The sequence below is a fragment of the Entelurus aequoreus genome, linkage group LG03, assembly GCF_033978785.1.
Source record: "Entelurus aequoreus isolate RoL-2023_Sb linkage group LG03, RoL_Eaeq_v1.1, whole genome shotgun sequence".
In the NCBI taxonomy this organism is placed as follows: Eukaryota; Metazoa; Chordata; class Actinopteri; order Syngnathiformes; family Syngnathidae; genus Entelurus; species Entelurus aequoreus.
In genome coordinates, this window is record NC_084733.1 from 61,920,766 (window position 1) to 61,942,206 (window position 21,441).

The window sequence follows — 21,441 nt, forward strand, 5'->3', positions numbered from 1 at the left end:
ATTTCGGCCGCTTGTACCCGTGATCTTGTCCTTTCGGTCATAACCCAAAGCTCATGACCATAGGTGAGGATGGGAACGTAGATCGACCGGTAAATTGAGAGCTTTGGCTTCCGGCTCAGCTCCTTCTTCACCACAACGGATCGATACAGCGTCCGCATTACTGAAGACGCCGCACCGATCCGCCTGTCGATCTCACGATCCACTCTTCCCCCACTCGTGAACAAGACTCCGAGGTACTTGAACTCCTCCACTTGGGGCAGGGTCTCCTCCGCAACCCGGAGATGGCACTCCACCCTTTTCCGGGCGAGAACCATGGATTCGGACTTGGAGGTGCTGATTCTCATCCCAGTCGCTTCACACTCAGCTGCGAACCGATCCAGCGAGAGCTGAAGATCCTGGCCAGATGAAGCCATCAGGACCACATCATCTGCAAAAAGCAGAGACCTAATCCTGCAGCCACCAAACCAGATCCCCTCAACGCCTTGACTGCGCCTAGAAATTCTGTCCATAAAAGTTATGAACAGAATCGGTGACAAAGGGCAGCCTTGGCGGAGTCCAACTCTCACTGGAAACGTGTCCGACTTACTGCCGGCAATGCGGACCAAACTCTGGCACTGATCATACAGGGAGCGGACCGCCACAATCAGACAGTCCGAAACCCCATACTCTCTGAGCACCCCACAGGACTTCCCAAGGGACACGGTCGAATGCCTTCTCCAAGTCCACAAAACACATGTAGACTAGTTGGGCAAACTCCCATGCACCCTCAAGGACCCTGCCGAGAGTATAGAGCTGGTCCACAGTTCCACGACCAGGACGAAAACCACACTGTTCCTCCTGAATCCGAGGTTCGACTATCCGGCGTAGCCTCCTCTCCAGCACACCTGAATAGACCTTACCGGGAAGGCTGAGGAGTGTGATCCCACAATAGTTAGAACACACCCTCCGGTTCCCCTTCTTAAAGAGAGGAACCACCACCCCGGTCTGCCAATCCAGAGGTACCGTCCCCGATGTCCACGCGATGCTGCAGAGTCTTGTCAACCAAGACAGCCCCACAGCATCCAGAGCCTTAAGGAACTCTGGGCGGATCTCATCCACCCCCGGGGCCTTGCCACCGAGGAGCTTTTTAACTACCTCAGCAACCTCAGCCCCAGAAATAGGAGAGCCCACCACAGATTCCCCAGGCACTACTTCCTCATAGGAAGACGTGTTGGTGGGATTGAGGAGGTCTTCAAAGTATTCCCTCCACCGATCCACAACATCCGCAGTCGAGGTCAGCAGAATACCATCCTCACCATACACGGTGTTGATAGTGCACTGCTTCCCCCTCCTGAGGCGGCGGATGGTGGTCCAGAATCGCTTCGAAGCCGTCCGGAAGTCGTTTTCCATGGCTTCCCCGAACTCCTCCGATGTCCGAGTTTTTGCCTCCGCGACCGCCGAAGCCGCACACCGCTTGGCCTGTCGGTACCTGTCCGCTGCCTCAGGAGTCCTATGAGCCAAAATAACCCGATAGGACACCTTCAGCTTGACGGCATCCCTCACCGCCGGTGTCCACCAACGGGTTCTAGGATTACCGCCACGACAGGCACCAACTACCTTGCGGCCACAGCTCCAATCAGCCGCCTCGACAATAGAGGTGCGGAACATGGTCCATTCGGACTCAATGTCCAGCACCTCCCTCGTGACATGTTCAAAGTTCTTCCGGAGGTGGGAATTGAAACTCTCTGACAGGAGACTCTGCCAGACGTTCCCAGCAAACCCTCACAATGCGTTTGGGCCGGCCAGGTCTGTCCGGCATCCTCCCCCACCATCACAGCCAACTCACCACCAGGTGGTGATCGGTAGAAAGCTCCGCCCCTCTCTTCACCCGAGTGTCCAAAACATGAGGCCGCAAATCCGACGACACAACTACAAAGTCGATCGTGGAACTGCGGCCTAGGGTGTCCTGGTGCCAAGTGCACATATGGACACCCTTATGTTTGAACATGGTGTTTGTTATGGACAATCTGTGACGGGCACAAAAGTCCAATAACAAAACACCGCTCGGGTTCAGATCCGGGCAACCATTCTTCCCAATCACGCCTCTCCAGGTTTCACTGTCGCTGCCAACATGAGCATTGAAGTTCCCCAGTAGAACGAGGGAATCACCCGGGGGAGCACTCTCAAGTACTCCCTCGAGTGAATCCAAAAAGGGTGGGTACTCTGAGCTGCGGTTTGGCGCGTAAGCGCAAACCACAGTCAGGACCCGTTCCCCCACCCGAAGGCGGAGGGAAGCTACCCTCTCGTCCACCGGGTTGAACTCCAACATGCAGGCTCTGAGCCGGGGGGCAACAAGAATTGCCACCCCAGCCCGTCGCCTCTCACTGCCGGCAACGCCAGAGTAGAAGAGAGTCCAGCCCCTCTCGAGAGAACTGGTTCCAGAGCCCTTGCTGTGCGTCGAAGTGAGTCCGACTATGTCTAGTCGGAACTTCTCCACCTCGCGCACTAGCTCAGGCTCCTTCCCCCCCAGCGAGGTGACATTCCACGTCCCAAGAGCTAGCTTCTGTAGCCGAGGATCGGACCGCCAAGTGCCCTGCCTTCGGCTGCCGCCCAGCTCACATCGCACCCGACCTCTATGACCCCTGCTATGGGTGGTGAGCCCATTGGAGGGGGAACCCACGTTTCCTCTTCGGGCTGTGCCCGGCCGGGCCCCATGGGGACAGGCCCGGCCACCAGGCTGTGTGCAGTGCTGTGTGCTAATGTGCTTCGTACACCTGCAGGACCGCAACTCCGCAAGCAAGGTCGCAGAGAAAATGCGGACAGGTTTTTGAGTTATGTGGGCATTTTCTATATGAACAAGTGGAATGGATTGGATACCGACGCATTAAAGGGGCTCTCTACCTTATGAAGTGAGGGGAAACTGAGTAAATAATGACAATTTATATGATTATTTATTTAAACTCATACTCGGGCCACTTTATAATGAATATGTCGCCATGTATTTGTAAAAAAAAAAATAATAATAATTTTTTTTTAACACCAAATTATTTAGGGGGGCTTAAGAATATTTTAGGCGGGCTTGAGCCCCCCTAAAATAGGCCTAACAACGCCAATGCTGTATACATTGTATATCAGACAGATATTACCCTATCGGCTGTGAGCTGGACGATGGGTAATGACGTCAGAGCTAGCCGATTTGACAATCCCATGACGTCACATTTGTCAGTCCTTAACTTTTTTTTAATACACAGGAAGGCATTTATTCTCCTCGTTTGAGGCATAGTTTCCGAAGTGGCAATTTGCCAAACGGAGGTAAATCTTGACATCAACTTTAGGAATAAATGGTGCACTGATCCTTTAACATATACATCGAGCACGTGCCCAAACAGGAGGGATTGACAGGCGGTTGCGTAATGCAGTCAAGGCGCAAACGCAGCAAATGCGTATAGTTGTTTAGCGAACCGATACTAGTTTTGTAGTGGCTATTAACTGAACAAATGTGTTTATTATTCTAAATCGCCATTTCATGAGTCGCACTGGCACGTTGGACGTCGCAGCCCTCTAGCGGCCAACAGACGTACCTGCACGCTCAGCAGGCTCTCCTCCTCCTGGCCCCGCCCCCTGCTGCTCTCCATGTTTGTGTATGTGGAATGCGGGTCAAGCGGAACTCTCGTAGCCTCTCCTCAAAGGCAAACAGCGGCTCGCGTCGTCCTGGCACGCACCGTACGTACCCTCCGCTTTCCCTTCCAGCTCGCGTTCTTTCGTACCGCAGCGCTGCTTCGAGTGTTAGCGGCGGCGGCGTTGAGGGAAACGCGACGTCGTCATTTAAAATGGCGCCAAAGATTAACCTCGACCAGTGGCTGATTAAGCTGCCACATTGTACGCAGCTGGGTAGCAGCACACTCCCAACAGCAGCCGTCTGCCCCTAGGCGGCTGGGCTCAAGCAAACGACGAGCCTGGAACTTTTAACCGACTTTATTGGTGCCGCGATGAAGTTAGCAGCGTTACTGTTAGCCAACGCTAGTGTTCTCTATGGCTTGTGCTAACAAGCTAGCAGAGCATATTAAGCACCAACTCCATCAACCGGCGGACACTTGTTCGAAAAAGTTTAACATTTACATAATAAGAGTAATTTATGACGACTTAACGTTAAGGACCTCTCAGCGCAAACTCGAAACGTGCAAGTAAAGGCGCCGGTTGTCGGTAGGCCTTCTTGTTTTGGAAGGGCTCTGACACATTAGCAAAGTGGCTAATGCTAACTGCTAGAGCGCGTTTTTATCTGCGTTTCTGGTCAGTGTTGTTTCTTTAGCGTACAACTTTAGCTATATTACTCTTTATATCCCATTGAATATATTTTACACTCACACTGCTCAAATTAGTCCCCACGTTGTAAAGTTTGCTGGAAGTTACGGCGTCGCTAGCCGCTGTTATGTTAGCATAGCCAGCTAGCTATTGACCTGTCGTTCTCAGCCACCGTAATGGAGTTTTTCGTCCTAGAGTCCACAGTCCTTGTTTGTGTTGGTGTATGCTACGAGCGCCGTTCCTTGCTGTTGCGTGTCGTTGACAGCACAGTTCCATCGGCTTCGGTACTATTACGTTTGACACCGAGATGGGGATTGTTTGGCGCTGCAGGGCTCAAATTCATCATCATGATGTGAGCCAACATGTCGTCTCGTACACAGATGGCTGTGCTTTCACTCACAGCCAAGAGGTGACATCTGTGTTTTGTTCACTACTCAGTGACATGGCGCTAGAGAGTGCAAGTGTGCTGTAAAAAAAATGGTATGAACACACAACTAGTACGATCTAGCCATGAATGAATCCCTGGTAACTATTTTGATTTGTCATTAGGGAGCACGAACCAATGTTAACAAGGTCCGTGCAGTCTGTCGACTGACACTGTCAGAGAGGTAGCCGTGTAACAACATTAAATAATGCCACTGCATCATACTGGGATCCTGTATTACTTTGGAAATACAGGAGTCCTTGGTTCGGTACAAGTACATTTGCACTTCTAACTAAATTAAAATGTAACCCTTGCAATTTCCCGCACTCAGCATTCCTAAAATGTAGTGGGTTTTTTTGTTTTTACATTTTACCTTAAAAAAACATTACAAAGTGGAACAAGAGCAAACAGGTGTGACGTACAGAGAAAATGTTGCTATATTGACACTCATAACATAAAGTGGCCATGTAGGCAATATTTTACTTTACATGTTTTTATTATTTGTTGAGCAATGCCAGTTTTAATCAACAGATAGATCTGAAGTTGATCAACAGTGGTTCTCAAAGTTTTTTTCAACAAGTACCACCTCAGAAAACACTTGTACCACCATAATGACCAACATTAAAATACAGCAGCATAGTAGGCCTAAATATTAATTAAAACAAGGCAGATATTTTATTTAACGATTACATTTAATATTTTTGGCCACTGTAACAATACACACAGTAACATTGTGTTAAAATATTTAAGTGATTATAGTGTGTGTGCGTGTGTACATAAATATACACATGTAAATATGTATATTTGACATGACTTGACTTACTTTACACTTTAATGACTGAGACCCTTTTGGGACCTTTAACATTCACCAATTAAGGAAACCCCAATCATTGTATATTTTTGAAAATTAAAAATATTAAAATGGCCGCTACATGCTTTCGTTTTTCAGTTTGCGGCCCTCCGTGGACAAATACTGGACACCCCTGTGCTAAAGCAAAATCTAATCAGTGGTGGAGCGTTTGTACAGATACAGTACTCTATGTGATTTTCCACAGTTTGTAAATCCTTTATTCACTTGAATGTGACTTCAGAAAAAGTGTGCAAAGTATGAAGTGTATTGCTAAACGAATATCATAAGTGAGCATTTATAGTGGATTTCTTAAGGCTAAATAATCGTATTGGATCCTGTCAGTTGGTATAGCCAATCTAGTGAGCAGTGTTTGTGATGTCATTGCTGCGTGAGATTGAATGAAATCCACTTAGTGTTCGATCATTATGTTACCCTACAGTCCACAGCAGTAAGACTATGAAGATATTCACATACTTCAGGCTGTATGTGCATGGTTAAATGTGCTAACTCGGCTAGTCGTCTTTGTGTTTCCAGTGTGGTGAAGCTGGAGATCCTCACACACTCGACCATGAAGAGAAGTCGACGTCCCAGCAGCAGCGACGACTCTGACAATGGCAGTAAGTCAAACATGCCAACTCGTCTTTTAGTTTGGGCCCAAATATGGGACAGCAAAAGAATAACCGTTTGATTCTGAGAATGTGAAGTAGATGAAGACTGTTCACTCTTGTTTTCAGGTAATTCAACCTGCTGGTCGCAGCATTCTTCTCAGGCTAGGCGAGGAGCCAGACAGAAACCTTCTGAGGTCTGTCAACATTTACTTATCTTGAGGTTTACAATGCTATGTAATGCTTAGTGAGCATGTCAACAAATATGTGATTATTATTTATTTGAACATGCAAGGGCACAAGTTTGCACCGCCTTTGCCCGCAAACGCAACACGAACGCTCCCTGCAGGAGATAAGTGACCCTTGTTGGACACGTGCATGGCCGTTCTTATCAGCCGTGAGGGCCAATAGAATCAAAGCAAAACAGTGGCAAGTCACATGCTGATTGGTCGCTTGCTGCTCAGCTGACTGGAGCATATTTGAACGAGTGCAAATGCTGATCATTCTTGTGTGCGGCTAATAAGCCATTAATAAGTAGTCATTTTGCTGAAGTAAAATACATACGTACTTCAGTACTAGCATCACAATAAGGGGTTGCAGGGCAAACGCTCAGCTGCACCTACCGGTTTAAGTATTTCCGGGGTCCTTTTGGAGCATGTATACTTATTGTTCTTCTTTATTTTGTTTAGATAACAGCAATTCATCGTTTCTCTGCAAGCTCATGTTTACAATTTTGCATCTACTCTATGTGGCTGAAATGACACGCTTGCATTGTATTATATCTATAGCTGTCACGACGTTATGAAGGCTGCACGGTGTGCTACGCTATGCATATGTGTCGATACCCGCTTGTCACCGTGGAATATTTATAACAAGTGACTTTTCGGCGACCATGTTGCAGTCTGCCCAGATAGCATAAACAGAGAGCCTAAAAGAAACTAAACAATACAACCTTCAGAGAAATTGGTGTGAAAAGGGTTAAGAGAAACTCCTTTGTTTGGCTTTGGATAAAAAATCACACGAACGACTAATTTGCAAAAGTAGAGATGTAACGATAAGCGTAATTATAACCACGGTAAAAATCCAGATAGAAAAAAATATAGAAAAACTTGGATTGATAGCTGCACTTTGATAAACTCACAAACTGACTGGCGCCAGGTCGCTAGCTTGAACACTAACACGAAAACGAGACATTAACATCTTTCCCCATAGAGAAACAAAATACCCCCATCTAAATATCAACACATTGCTGTCTGAACAACTATGATATTCAATAGTGCACATTGAACCTCCCAGCTGTACTCTCTTACTGTCTCAGTGATCGTTCCATACCAGGGGGTCGGCAACCTTTACCACTCAGAGCCATTTTGACAAATTTCACAAATTAAGGAAAACAATGGGAGCCACAAAACTCTTTTGAAAATTTAAAATGAAATGACACTGCATACAAAGCTTTTTTTGCTTTGTGCTATGTTTTAACCAGGGGTCTCAGACACACGCCCCGGCCCGCACCTTAATATGAAAATGTAATGTTAGTGCGGCCCGTGAGTTTTAAATGAATGGCGCTTGATAGCGTCATACTTGCCAACTCTCCCAATTTTTCCAGGAGACTCACGAATTTCAGGGCATAATAGCACTGCATTTAGCGCCCTCTACAGCCTGCTCAAGCAGTGTACCTTCTCGGCCACATGTTGAAAGCAGCTTCTGCTTGCACACATAAGTGACAGCAAGGCATACTTGCTCAACAGCCACACAGCTTACACTGGCGGTGGCCGTATAAAACAACTTTAACACTGTTACGTTACAAATATGCGCCACACTGTGAACCCACACCAAAAAAGAATGACAAACACATTTCTGGAGAACATCCGCACCGTAACACAACATAAACACAACAAAACAAATACCCAGAATCCCATGCAGCCCTAACTCTTCCGATCCACCAAACCCCGCCCACCTCAACCGACGCACGGAGGGTGGGGGGGGGGGGGGTTGATGTGTGGGGGGGTTTGGTGGTAGCGGGGGTGTATAATGTAGACTGGAAGAGTTAGGGCTGCATGGGATTCTGGGTATTTGTTGTGTTGTGTTTATGTTGTGTTACGGTGCGGAGGTTCTCCAGAAATGTGTTTGTCATTCTTTTTTGGTTTGGGTTCACAGTGTGGCGCATATTTGTAACGTAACAGTGTTAAAGTTGTTTTATACGGCCACCGTCAGTGTAAGCTGTGTAGCTGTTGACTAAGTATGCCTTGCTGTCTCCTACGTGTGCAAGTAAAAGCTACATTCAACATGTGGCCGGGCTGGCACGCTGTTTGTACAGGCTATAGAGGACAATAAATGCAGTGCCATTAGGGCACGCCCTTATTGGAGAATAATTGCCCCGGTAGATTTCTAGGAGAGGCACTGAGATCCGTAAGTCTCCTGGGAAAATCGGAAGGGTCGGCAAGTATGCTGGGAAAATCGGGAGGTTCGGCAAGTATGCAGCTGAGCCGCATCAGAGTGGTCAAAGAGCCGCATGCGGCTCCGGAGCCGCAGGTTGCCGACCCCTGTTCTATACGCAGAGGAATAAGAGACAGGTGTTACGGCGTGTTCGCCCTTTTTTTGGAGGGGGGGGGGGGTAATTTTGCCTATTCACAATCCTAATGAGAGACAAGAACACCCCATCCATCCATTTTCTGCCGCTTGGTCGCAGGGGTGGCTGGAGCCTATCCCATCTGCATTCGGGCAGAAGGTATACCCTGCACAAGTCGCCACCTCATGCAGGGGAGTCAAGAATACATGGGGTTTTTTTGCATTCTAATTTGTAATAATCGGTTCATTCTTAGTGGCTTGCAATGCAGCTAATGGGAGCAATCAATTCGCCCTCTAAATCACTCTTGAAATGCATCCAACCGCCAACAGTACTTCTTTCACACTCCATAACCTGTATGATAACCAAGCTGTAGCGACATTGTTATTGTAAGAGCGAACACTGAGGAACAGTTTTGTGTAGTGTAGTAACACATTGCCTTGCGATGGCATGTTACGGAATTAGATGGAAGCTAGCTTCTGCATCCGCAGCTGAATAGATTTTGAGTTTGTAATGCACAATACAATGTGATAAGGACAAATATCTAAAAAACATGAACAATCATATTGCAGTATCTGTAAAGTATTAGCCCACATTTCATTCTTTGTTTGTACACAGCGTGCATGTATCATGATCAATAATATAGTGACTCACACGATTGACATTTGTCTGTTTGGTCAAGCTGGTTCGGGACGTTTTTTCCTGTTGATTTTGCGTAAGCACTCCATTTATGTCGGCATAGCTTGGCTCCAAGCGCCACATTTACGCCATGACCAAGTGACGCGACCTCACTTTCGGCTTCCGTGTGCTTCAACGTTTCACCCTCTCTTCGTGCTCACTCGGCTTCTATCAGCAGCAGTTCAACCTCTGTATATTCAGCTTCAAAAAGATAGGGTTGTAAATCCTCATTGGTCCAAAAATAGTTGTCTATAACCAAGTGTGCCATGATTAGAACAGGGTTTCCTGTGGATTGTCAAGATACCTGTGATGGTGGGGGCGTGGTAACCATGACATCATCGTATAATTTGCTATGAGAACATTTTCTTTATAAAGACTCCAAAAATGTTTCCATACATTTTAAAAACAAATCTGTGTTATTAATATTAACATATATTTTTAGGCTATGTTTTCAATTGATGCTGCTTGTGGTACATTGTAGTTTATTGAGAATTTTTAGGTCCCTAGAGGTGGGGGAAATACATTTTTAGATGCATCGCAATTCGGACATGGACGATTATAGAATTGATTAGTAAATGTCAACAAGCGATGATTTATTTATTGTTAATAAAGTAATGCAGACAGTTCTAGAAGAGAGATCCGACCAGCTTCTTTATTAAAGTGCACTTATGTTCCAGTTTTGCACACATTTTATTAATTTAATAAATGTGGGAATTAATTTAAATGTTTCTTATTACAAATTTAAAAAAAAAAAAAAAAGTTGCAGTGCATAAACACTTATTTAGTGAAATGAAAAGAAATGTAAAACTGCATCAATATACATAAATTAAAGATGCATCAGATTTTTAATCGAATCGTAGCTCTCGAATTGTGAGGCGCCCAAAGATTCCAACCTCTACTAGAGATTGAGATTTTTTTCTTTAACAAAAAGGACTAGCAACAAGTGGAGGAGTTCAAGTACCTCGGAGTCTTTTTCACGAGTGAGGGAAGAGTGGATCGTGAGATCGACAGGCGGATCGGTGCGGCGTCTTCAGTAATGTGGACGCTGTATTGATCCGTTGTGGTGAAGAAGGAGCTGAGCCGGAAGGCAAAGCTCTCAATTTACCGGTCGATCTACGTTCCCATCCTCACCTATGGTCATGAGCTTTGGGTTATGACCGAAAGGACAAGATCACGGGTACAAGCGGCCGAAATGAGTTTCCTCCGCCGGGTGGCGGGGCTCTCCCTTAGAGATAGGGTGAGAAGCTTTTCCATCCGGGGGGAGCTCAAAGTAAAGCCGCTGCTCCTCCACATCGAGAGGAGCCAGATGAGGTGGTTCGGGCATCTGGTCAGGATGCCACCCGAACGCCTCCCTAGGGAGGTGTTTAGGGCACGTCCGACCGGTAGGAGGCCACGGGGAAGACTCAGGACACGTTGGGAAGACTATGTCTCCCGGCTGGCCTGGGAACGCCTCGGGATCCCCCGGGAGGAGCTGGACGAAGTGGCTGGGGAGAGGGAAGTCTGGGCTTCCCTGCTTAAGCTGCTGCCCCCGCGACCCGACCTCGGATAAGCGGAAGAAGATGGATGGATGGATGGACTAGCAACAAATCTAGCATCATTTTCTGGTGTTATTATAGACTGTACTTGTGTTTAGAGACCCTACTTCTGTCCCTCAATGTCCCAGAGGAAAAGCCAGCTAGCATGATGTCACACTTGCTTCGCTTTGCCGCTCCAATCGGACTTTCAAATTTGCACATTTTGTAGATCGCTGTTTGCGGGTGTATCTGGGATATATTAAATTTCTGTCCACATCGCAGACATGCTGACTACGCTCTTGTTTTCTTCATCGCAGCACTGTTTTCAGTGCTCAGTCTTTTTTTCTGAATTTCGGTGCATCACTAGTCAATAGTGCGCAAATAATAGGCTTAATAGATCCATTTATACTGTAACAAACAGCTTGTGGTAATGTTTTATTTTTGTTTGGTGTTGATTTGATGTTCATTATTCCCAACAACACACTGAGCTTTCCTCATCTCCCGCACATAAGCTTCATTTTATTCTGGTAAGGCAAAAAAAAAGCATGTTCCCAGAGGTCCCCCCCCCCCCCCCCCCCCAGCCCCACTATTTGAGAAGGACTGGTCTAAAACACTATTAAGCATAAGAAACACAAAAATAGTGGCTTTTCTAACGGAGTATTTATTTTAGTTCTTAGAGAAAAATAACACGGTCAAAAATTTCACTGTGTATGTAAGTACTTTTTGAGCACATTCAAAAATACTGCGATAATAATAAACGTGATCATTTTGGTCACACACTCTTGTTAATATCAATCTATCCCAACTGCCAACGAGGTTGCAACACGCAAGTCTTTTTCATCCCTTTATGACACAACATGAACAGTCCAGAGGTTGTGTTAAAATGCGACTAAGTGCCAATGTTAGCTCAAAAAAACTAAGTGAAAAGAAAAACACGCCAAACAGAGTTGAGAAATGACAGATTCCATCTCTAAATTGATGTGTAGACATGAATACGTGTATCATTTTAAAGGCCTACTGAAACCCACTACTACCGACCACGGAGTCTGATAGTTTATACATCAATGATGAAATCTTAACATTGCAACACATGCCAATACGGCCGGGTTAACTTATAAAGTGCAATTTGAAATTTCCCGCTAAACTTCCGGTTGAAAACGTCTTTGTATGATGACGTATGCGAGTGACGTCACTAGTTAAACAGAAGTATTGGTACACCATTGAATCCAATACAAAAACGCTCTGTTTTCATCTCAAAATTCCACAGTATTCTGGACATCTGTGTTGGTGAATCTTTTGCAATTTGTTTAATGAACAATGAAGACTGCAAAGAAGAAAGTTGTAGGTGGGATTGGTGTATTAGCGGCTGGCTGTAGCAACACAACCAGGAGGACTTTGACTTGGATAGCAGACGCGCTAGCCGACGCTAGCCGCCGACTGCACGGATGATCGGGTGAAGTCCTTCGTCCTTCCGTCGATCGCTGGAACGCAGGTGAGCACGGGTGTTGATGAGCAGATGAGGGCTGGCTGGCGTAGGTGGATAGCTAATGTTTTTAGCATAGCTCTGTGAGGTCCCGTTGCTAAGTTAGCTTCAATGGCGTTGTTAGCAACAGCATTGTTAATCTTCGCCAAGCTGAAAAGCATTAACCGTGTATTTACATGTCCAGGGTTTAATAGTATTGTTGATTTTTTTGTCTATTTTTCCAGTCAGGGGTTTATTTCTTTTGTTTATATCTGCATTTGAGCCTGATGCTATCACGTTAGCTCCGTGGCTAAAGTGTTTCGCCAATGTATTGTAGTGGAGATAAAAGTCACTGTGAATGTCCATTTCGCGTTCTCGACTCTCATTTTCAAGAGGATATAATATCCGAGGTGGTTTAAAATACAAATCCGTGATCCACAATAGAAAAAGGAGAAAGTGTGGAATCCAATGAACCCTTGTACCTAAGTTACGGTCAGAGCGAAAAAAGATACGTCCTGCACTGCACTATAGTCTTTCACTCTCACTTTCCTCATCCACAAATCTTTCATCCTCGCTCAAATTAATGGGGTAATCTTCGCTTTCTCTGTCCGAATCTCTCTCGCCGCTGGTGTAAACAATAGGGAAATATGAGCAGCACTCCAGCTTGTGACGTCACGCTACTTCCGGTAGGGGCAAGGCTTTTTTTTATCAGCGACCAAAAGTTACAAACTTTATCGTCGTCGTTCTCTACTAAATCCTTTCAGCAAAAATATGGCAATATCGTGAAATGATCAAGTATGACACAGAATGGATCTGCTATGCCCGTTTAAATAAAACAATTTCATTTCAGTAGGCCTTTAAGAAACAATACTATATGAGGATATATATTGTAGGGATTTATATATTTGTATACTTAATTGATGTGTAGACATGAATACGTGTATCATTTTAAGGAACAATACTATATGGGGATGGATATATATTGTTGGGCTTTATATATTTTTATACTTAATTGATGTGTAGACATGAATATGTGTATCATTTTAAGACACAAAACTATATGGGCATATATATGTTGTCAGAATTGATATATTTGTGTCCATATGGCACTGCACGCCTGTTGACTGTAAGCAGCTAACTCTGAAGTGGTTGTGATTGTTTCAGGTCTTCAGGACGGACTTAATCACCGCCATGAAGGTGCCCGACTCGTACCAGCTCAACCCGGAGGACTACTACGTCCTCGCAGACCCCTGGAGGCAGGAGTGGGAAAAGGGCGTCCAAGTCCCCGTAAGCCCGCAGTCCATCCCTCAGCCCATGGCGAGGTAGGCTGTCTGGTGGGCGTCGCTGCTTTCCGTCCGGGATAATGTGACCGCCGTGATCTTGCAGGGCGCTGGCAGAAAAGGGAAAGGAGGTCATGTTCGTCAGACCGAAGAAGCTGATCCGCACGTCAGGGGCCCAGGTGCTAGGATACGTGGACATCCGGACGCTGGCGGAGGGCATGTGTCGCTACGACCTGAACGAGGAAGACGTGGCGTGGCTGCAGGTTGCCAACCAGGAGTTTGTTAAGCTGGGTGGGTGTGGCATTAGCACGGTAGCGTTGACTCCAAAGTGGCTAACATCCTGTCGGCCCTCAGCTCTCCCCCCGCTGGACGAGATGGCCATGGAGCGCGCCATGGAGGAGTTAGAGCGCCGCTGCCACGAGAGCATGACACACGCGACGGAGACGGAGGAGGGTCTGGGCATCGAGTATGACGAGGACGTGGTGTGCGACGTCTGTCAGTCGCCCGACGGCGAGGACAACAACGAGATGGTGTTCTGCGACAAGTGCAACATCTGCGTCCACCAGGTCGGAGGTCGAAATGTATCCCATGCTGTAGTTGCCTAGTGTAGCATCTAACTCATCCCCCATGTCGCTCGCAAGGCGTGCTATGGCATCCAGAAGGTCCCCAAGGGCAGCTGGCTGTGTCGGATCTGTGCCCTCGGCATCACGCCAAAGTGCCAGTTGTGTCCAAAGAAGGGCGGGGCCATGAAGCCCACTCGCAGTGGGACCAAGTGGGTCCATGTCAGCTGTGCCTTGTGGATCCCAGAGGTAACCTATCAGACTCTTTAGGCCAGTCCCAATACACTTCTTAGCCCTATCCCCACATTTTGACCCTTTGCACATAGTGGTCGGGGATTTCAGATGCTGAATCGCCCAGGTAACGCCAGAGAAAATCTATGTAATATGTAACACGTAGTTTGTAACGTTCGGGTAAATCCCGGCAAAAAGCTTGCAAATGTGAAAACATGAACGTTACATAGGTACAAAATATTCACAAGAGACAACAGTCGTCGATGACTACTTCTTCCCCGTTTACCGTATTTTCCGCACTATAAGGCGCACCAAAAAACCTCCAATTTTCTCAAAAGCTGACAGTGCGCCTTATAATCCGGTGCGCCTTATATATGGACCAATATTGAGCCACAACAAACCTAAACTTCATCTTCATAAAGTGTAGGTCTCGCAACTACGGTAAGCAGCCGCCAACTTAATTTTCCCCCATACAAGAAGAAGTTCTTCTTCTACGGTAAGCAGCCACCCCCGTAGAAGAAGAAGAAGCGCGCGGTGCATGCTGGGATATATGACTGTGCGAGGCGTGCTGTTTTATTTCCATTTGTTTGTTTATGTAAAGACCCCAAAATGGCTCCTATTAAGAGACACGCTTACGACGCAGAGTTTAAATTTAAGACGATCAGTCACGCAGTAGAACACGCGAATAGAGCAGCAGCGACACTGACTCGATTAATGACGACTTCGACGAGACGGAGCCGGGCATGTTGGATGCCGTATCTGCCCAACCAGTGTTTCCCACACATTCATTTAGTTGTGGCGGCCCGCCACGAAAGAATTACGTCCGCCACAAATAGATCATTCGGCTTTTTTTTTTTTTTTTGTCCTGTCCAGCTTCTCAGGCAAATCATATAGTTGATGTAGATGCCCATATAGGCTGTTCAGATTTACCTTACAAAAGAGAAGTGTAGGATACTTCTCTTGTTGCCTTATTTGTATTTGACCACTACTGTTTTCTGTTTATTTGTTACTGACTGTGGCAGGACACCTCTGCCTCTGTTTCACTTTATGTTGCTGGTAAATAATATGGTTGTAGTAGTAGGCTAAAGTTAAATTATTTAGTATGCACTAATTAAAGGGGCAGAGCTTTAAGAGACATTTTAGCTTTTATATTTTATAAGATATATTTTTTGTAAGAACCACAATTAATAAATATATTTCAGTGAATAACTTATTGTTCAAATCTGTATATAAATATGTACATAAAGTGTTGTAATTATATTGTAAAATGTATGGATGGACGTTTAAAACAAAACTGTTATTAATTAGTAAGTATACATTTTTTGAGCCTTTTTAGAGAAAATCATATCATTGTAGTAAATTATGCAAATTACTCGATGATGTCATGGTGACCACGCCCGTAGCCACGCCCCCACCGCCACAGGTATCTTGGCAGTTTATGGGAAACACTGCCAACTGTTTAATTCGGACACTGAAGAAGAATTCGAGGGATTCGTGGATGAGGAATAACTTCATAAAGTGAGGTTTACATGTTTATTTTGTGTGTTGTGTTGTGTGACATTAACGTTTGAGCAATGTTGAGTTATTGATATATTGTTATTGCTCTGCACTATTTCGAGTGTTACTATATTGTGATTTCACTAACGTTTGATTTACCGTAACAGTATCACTGTTTTTTACATGTTTATTGAATGAGGGAAAAGTTACCCTCCACTATGTGATATAAATGTTGCACTACATGTTATACCTTGCTGTTGTTAAAAGATAAACAAAACACCACGTCACTGACTACCTCGGGGAAAATAATAATACAGCTGTTAATTCATTTTGGGAGGGAACAGAGTTGTCAGAACGCTGGTTTGTAATCTATTAATAAAGGTTGACAGACCTATCTGACTGTTTTGTTGACATTCCCTTTAGCGCAGCTCCATCTAATGGATGCATAGGTGTGCCTTATAATCCGGTGCGCCTTATTATATGAACAAAGTTTTGAAATATGCCATTCATTGAAGGTGCACCTTATAATCCGGTGCGCCTTATAGTGCGGAAAATACGGTAGTTAATTTATTCATCAACAGAAGCATGACGAATGATTAAAAACAATCTCAACCGTTAACTCCATTGGGTTTGTTATAGTGGGACTGGGATGAAGTACTGCACTACTAATGAATTAATAAAAAGGTAGTACTGCCTTTGAAAAATACCGGTATGTTCTTTTTCATCCACGTATACTACATGCGGTGTCGATGTTGACTGTGTCAACGCGCAGACATGGAGCGCATACGAGCAGAAACTGAAAAGGAAGATGGCAAAAAACTGCAGTTCTACTGATTTGGGCTTCAAAACTACCGATGAAGGTGACGCTTCAAACACAGATGCACTGCTTCAATACACGACTGGCCAAAGGTGGCGGTACAGTATTACCAGCTTTGCTTCAAACTTAGCTAAATATTTAAATAAGCATTTAGGTCAGCACAAGAAGTCTAAAGAATGATAGGTGATCATTTAGTTAACAGCGCCCCCTGCTGTGCACATGTAGATATGTAGACACAGCTGGTTGGCTTGTTGCCAATTATTAGCCAGTCAAAATAACTTTTGGGGCAAACTAATCCGAGTGAAAAATGGAATTGTGTAACAATTTGCTACAACTTATGTAGCAGAAATTGTTAGAGAAAATACGATTTTTTTCCCACTGCGCTAATCAGGAAATACTAAAAACAATGCTATGTTTAACAGTACACAGATAAGACATGTAGCAGAAATTGTTAAAGAGAAAACACGTCTTATCTGTACTTTTAAATATTGTATTGTTTTTAGTATTTCCTAATGGTTGTTTTTGTCTTGGAGCACAGACCAGGAGTGGCAAACATAAACAATGAAGCATTTAATATAATGTCAATAAAGCTTTTTGTTCTATTGTTACCTAATGCTGGATTATGGCAGACTTTATATAATATGTCAAATTGTAAATTCTTTGAGTGCAGGGATGTATGTTTAATGTATCATAAGATTTTATGTTAAAATGAAGCCAATAATAAAAATGTTTGTATTTCCTTTTATTTTGAAAAGTTTTAAATTCATATCGATATGCATTTTTGGTACCAGTAGCAAAATATTGGTATGGGGACAACCGTAAGAGGGGCCGTGACTACGTAGTCGCTTACGTACACCAACATAAATTATGCCGTGATTGAGCAAGTGGTGTCCAATTCCTCGGGAAGATGACAAAGCTCTACCCCTTGTTGCTTCATCTTCAGGGTGTAGTGGTAGTGGGCGGGGTCAGTGGTAGCAGGGGAAGCTACTGCCTTGTCACCTTTAACATGTCTTTGTCCTTGCGCAGGTGAGCATTGGGAACCCGGAGAAGATGGAACCAATCACCAACGTGTCGCACATTCCCAGCAACAGGTGGGCTCTTATTTGCTGCCTGTGCAAGGACAAGACCGGAGCGTGCATTCAGGTAGGCGCCGTGCTCTGTCATCCACAGCTGCTGCTAACATTTGGCCGACTAACGCTTCGTGTGCCGCTGCAGTGCTCCGCTAAAAACTGCCGCGTTGCCTTTCATGTGACCTGCGGCCTCCACGCCGGCCTGGAGATGAAAACCCTCCTCACAGAGGACGACGAGGTCAAGTTCAAGTCCTTCTGCCCCAAACACTCAGGACTGGAGGGCGCCGAGTCCAGGGACCCAAACTCTGGAGACGAAGGGGGGGCGGAGGACGTCGGGGGCACAAAAGGCAAGCAGCGAGGAAGGGCGAGAGAGGACAAGGACGCCACCTTGCACCCCGCCCTTCATCGGGACCCGCAGCAGCTGAGCGGCCGCGAGCAGGACAAGCGGGTCAACCTCCGCAAGCTAAAGCTGCAGCAGATGGAGGAAGACTTCTACCAGTTTGTGGATGCCCAGGAGGTGGGTCGCCACCTCAAGATGGTGCCCGAGACGGCGGACTTCCTCTACCAGTACTGGAAGCTGAAGCGCAAGGCCAACTTCAACCAGCCGCTCCTCACGCCCAAGAAGGAAGAGGAGGAGAGTCTGGCTCGCCGCGAGCACGAGGTGCTGCTGCGACGCTTGCAGCTCTTCACGCACCTCCGCCAAGACCTGGAGAGGGTAGGTGACCACTCGAGAGAGGAACGGGCCTTTGGAGAGGGTTGGTGACCCTGGAAAGGCTGAAAGAAACCAGGCAGGGGTCTTTGGGAGGGTTATAGGACAGGGTAGGGGTCCTCTGAAAAGGGTGAAAGACTGTTGGGTCTAGGAAAGAGCTCAGGTTTTAAGGTGACACCTTTTTAGGTGGCCATCTTTGGGGTTTAAGGGGCCTCTGGAGTGGGTTGCTGACCCCAAGTCCAGTAGCCCTGGGCCCGTCAGGGTGGTTGGCAGACCACAGCGGAGGGCGGGGGTCCTCATCCTCTGCAATAGTTGATCTTGAGAGAAGAAAGTGTTAAAAAACTTGGCACAAGGAACCCACAGTCTTTAACTTTGACACGCTGCTCCCGCCCCTCAGGTCCGAAACCTGACCTACATGGTGACCCGGCGGGAGAAGATGAAGCGCTCGTTGTGGCGAGTCCAGGAGCAGATCTTCCAGCATCAAGTCCGACTGATTGACTATGAGCTGCTCAGCGGTGAGTCGTCAGGGAATTCTGATGTTGTCGTAAAAAACACTGCTAACGCTTTGACCTCCATTTTGTCACAGCGAGTCCGTCTGAGTCGGACCTGCAGCTCTCCCGGGACCGCCTGTCCTCGCAGGGCTCCCAGATCCCCTGCAGCCGATCCGGACCAAAGACCAAACGAGGGCCGAAGCCGGAGAAGGGGAAATGTCGTGACAGAAAAGCTGTCTCGGACTCGCTGCCCGCGGCGTTCAAGGGAGACGCTCCCGGCAAGACACTGGACTCCAAAAGCTCGCGGGTGAAAGACACGACGCCCGCCGAGGCCGCGAGAAGCCCAAACTCCGACCTGGACTTGCAGCAGCTGAGGTTCTTGAAGCAAGAGGTCGCCCAGGAAAGTGTTGCCTTGAAGATGCACAGAATAGAGGGCAAGAAAGGCATGGCGTTGGAACAGGAAGTGCTGAGCAGGCGGCGGCAAGAGAGCGCCCAGGAGTACGAGGAGAAGCGGAAAAAGAGAAGGAGTGAGGCGACCGAGACCTCAAGCCATACGAAGAACAAGCTTGGTTCCAAACAGCTGGACAAAACTGTCTCCATCAGGCTGGTGGACATCCGGTCCTCGGACTCTGACGTCAACTTTGTAGACGGCGTGACCAGAAGAAGCTCTGCCCCTTCGGACGTGCCCACACACAGCAAGCTCAAAGCCAACGTGGCCTCAGAAGGCGTTCCGGTGGACTTCTCCCGCGCGTCCAACGGGCCTGGGGGCAGTAACCTGAAAGGCTGGGGCAAGTTCCGCATCCCGAAGAGGAGCGACAAGCTCCCGGTGATGAAGGAGAGGACGCCGCTGGCGCAGCAAGACAAGCCGCTGCTCCGTCCGCTCACCAACACGCCGCCGCCATCGCAGCCAAGAACGCGGCACCGCACTGGGACGGAGAACGACGGCGAGGCGGAGCCTTGCTTGAAGCGGTGCCACTCCCACCAGCTGCGGGGAGACTCCTCCCTCAGCCGCCGCTACGGATCCGACATTATCCGCAGGGGTGTGCTGGCGTCCTGAGGGCGACATCCTAGAATAAGCTTCACTGTGTTAGTTGCTAATGAACCACCGCTACACCTTCTTATTTTTGTTCCTGGACAAATGTCCGACTAGAGCTTATATTTATTTTTTATTTGAGAAGCTAACGTTTGACTTTGTTTCCGGCTCACATTGACAAGCTGAGGTGGCAGCGAGGGACCACCGGTGATTTTTTGTGTCGCTATTCCGAAATCTACTCGTATGCACGGGAGTCGTGCTTTTAGCGACGACGCGACACTGGCCGTTTTGTCAGCTTTTGGACACTCTTGAATCGACAATTGCATTCGCCATCAGCACTTAAGTGTCATTGAATGAGAGCCCGCCTGCGCCACGTGCCTGACTTGTTGGAAGCGTTTGCACTAGGAGAGGGAGGCGTGGGCGAGCAGGAATATTTTTACACTGAAAAATAAATATTTTCTATCCTTGGCCGCTGCTCTACTACTGTTATGCAAAATGGTGTCTTTTCTTTTGTCTGACAGGAATAAAATCTAGAGGAATGACTTAGGAGTTTTATAAATTGGATTTCCTGTCCCAAAATGCCATAACTATGATAGTTTCACGTGCCTTTTATAGCCACTTGGGGGCGTTGTTTCCCCGTGCCATCCAATTAAAGGTAGAAGCTGAAACACGATCTATGGTAACGTTTTTATTGTAAGAGATGCAGCCATAATTTATTATTTCCATCCAGCAACATTGCCTAAGTTTGACAAGAACAGAAATTTGGACAATGTGAGCCGGAGTTAATATTTGGACTTTATTGTATAATTACAAGCTGGCAAACATTTGTCATGATCCTAAATAGTCTAGTGTAGTGACAACCTATTTACCTACAGTTATATGGCATTTTGTTGGTATCAAATGACAAGATCGAACACAAAAAAGGAAGAAATGTCTATTTACAATAGATGCAACGCTATGAGCACTTATACATTATGTACACATTTAGTCTCTGGTTCACGAGACAGAAATTCATGACATCCACTACGGAGTAGGTTAGTTCGCGTGACGATCGTTAGCTAGCAAAAGAAAACTTCCCGCGCAGAACGATGATGCGTTCATGCACCCTGGGAAAACGGATAATGCTCATTTGACGCTAGTCCTACAATTTAAAGATGACTTTGGAAGAGAAGAGAACAACCAATCCATCCATTTTCTACCGCTTGTCCCTTTCGGGGTCGCGGGGGGTGCTGAACAACCCAATGATTTTGAATTTAAAAAGCTATATTTTTACGTGACTATGGTGACATCACAAAATAAATCAGAAGTGACATCAAGACAAAAATCGACCCGAAGAGGCTGTTTAAAAATGTCTCAAAGCTCGTTGGTGTCGT

General features: G+C 46.4%; 1 protein-coding gene across 2 annotated transcripts; it reads left to right on the top strand.

Annotated features, from left to right (window-relative positions):
* The first annotated feature begins 3,447 nt into the window (after window positions 1-3,447).
* Window positions 3,448-20,536, top strand: jade1 (jade family PHD finger 1). 2 transcript variants are annotated; one of them, XM_062042384.1, is made up of 11 exons: window positions 3,448-3,702; window positions 6,090-6,172; window positions 6,290-6,357; window positions 13,545-13,702; window positions 13,767-13,951; window positions 14,015-14,226; window positions 14,302-14,469; window positions 17,792-17,908; window positions 17,981-18,550; window positions 18,942-19,059; window positions 19,131-20,536. In XM_062042384.1, the coding sequence occupies exons 2-11, from the start codon at window positions 6,124-6,126 to the stop codon at window positions 20,090-20,092; spliced, it is 2,607 nt and encodes an 868-aa protein (XP_061898368.1). In that variant the 5' UTR covers window positions 3,448-3,702; window positions 6,090-6,123; the 3' UTR covers window positions 20,093-20,536. The 2 variants fall into 2 exon arrangements, with proteins under 2 accessions (XP_061898368.1, XP_061898369.1); XM_062042385.1 differs by lacking the exon at window positions 3,448-3,702 and adding an exon at window positions 3,836-3,858.
* Window positions 20,537-21,441: the final 905 nt, after the last annotated feature.

Bases quoted from the DNA above. Each gene is read 5' to 3' on its own strand.
- jade1 (XM_062042384.1), top strand. From the start codon at position 6,124: ATGAAGAGAAGTCGACGTCCCAGCAGCAGCGACGACTCTGACAATGGC. The intron at 18,551-18,941 runs GTAGGTGACCAC...CCCGCCCCTCAG, and splicing joins TCCGCCAAGACCTGGAGAGG to GTCCGAAACCTGACCTACAT. The intron at 19,060-19,130 runs GTGAGTCGTCAG...ATTTTGTCACAG, and splicing joins TGACTATGAGCTGCTCAGCG to CGAGTCCGTCTGAGTCGGAC.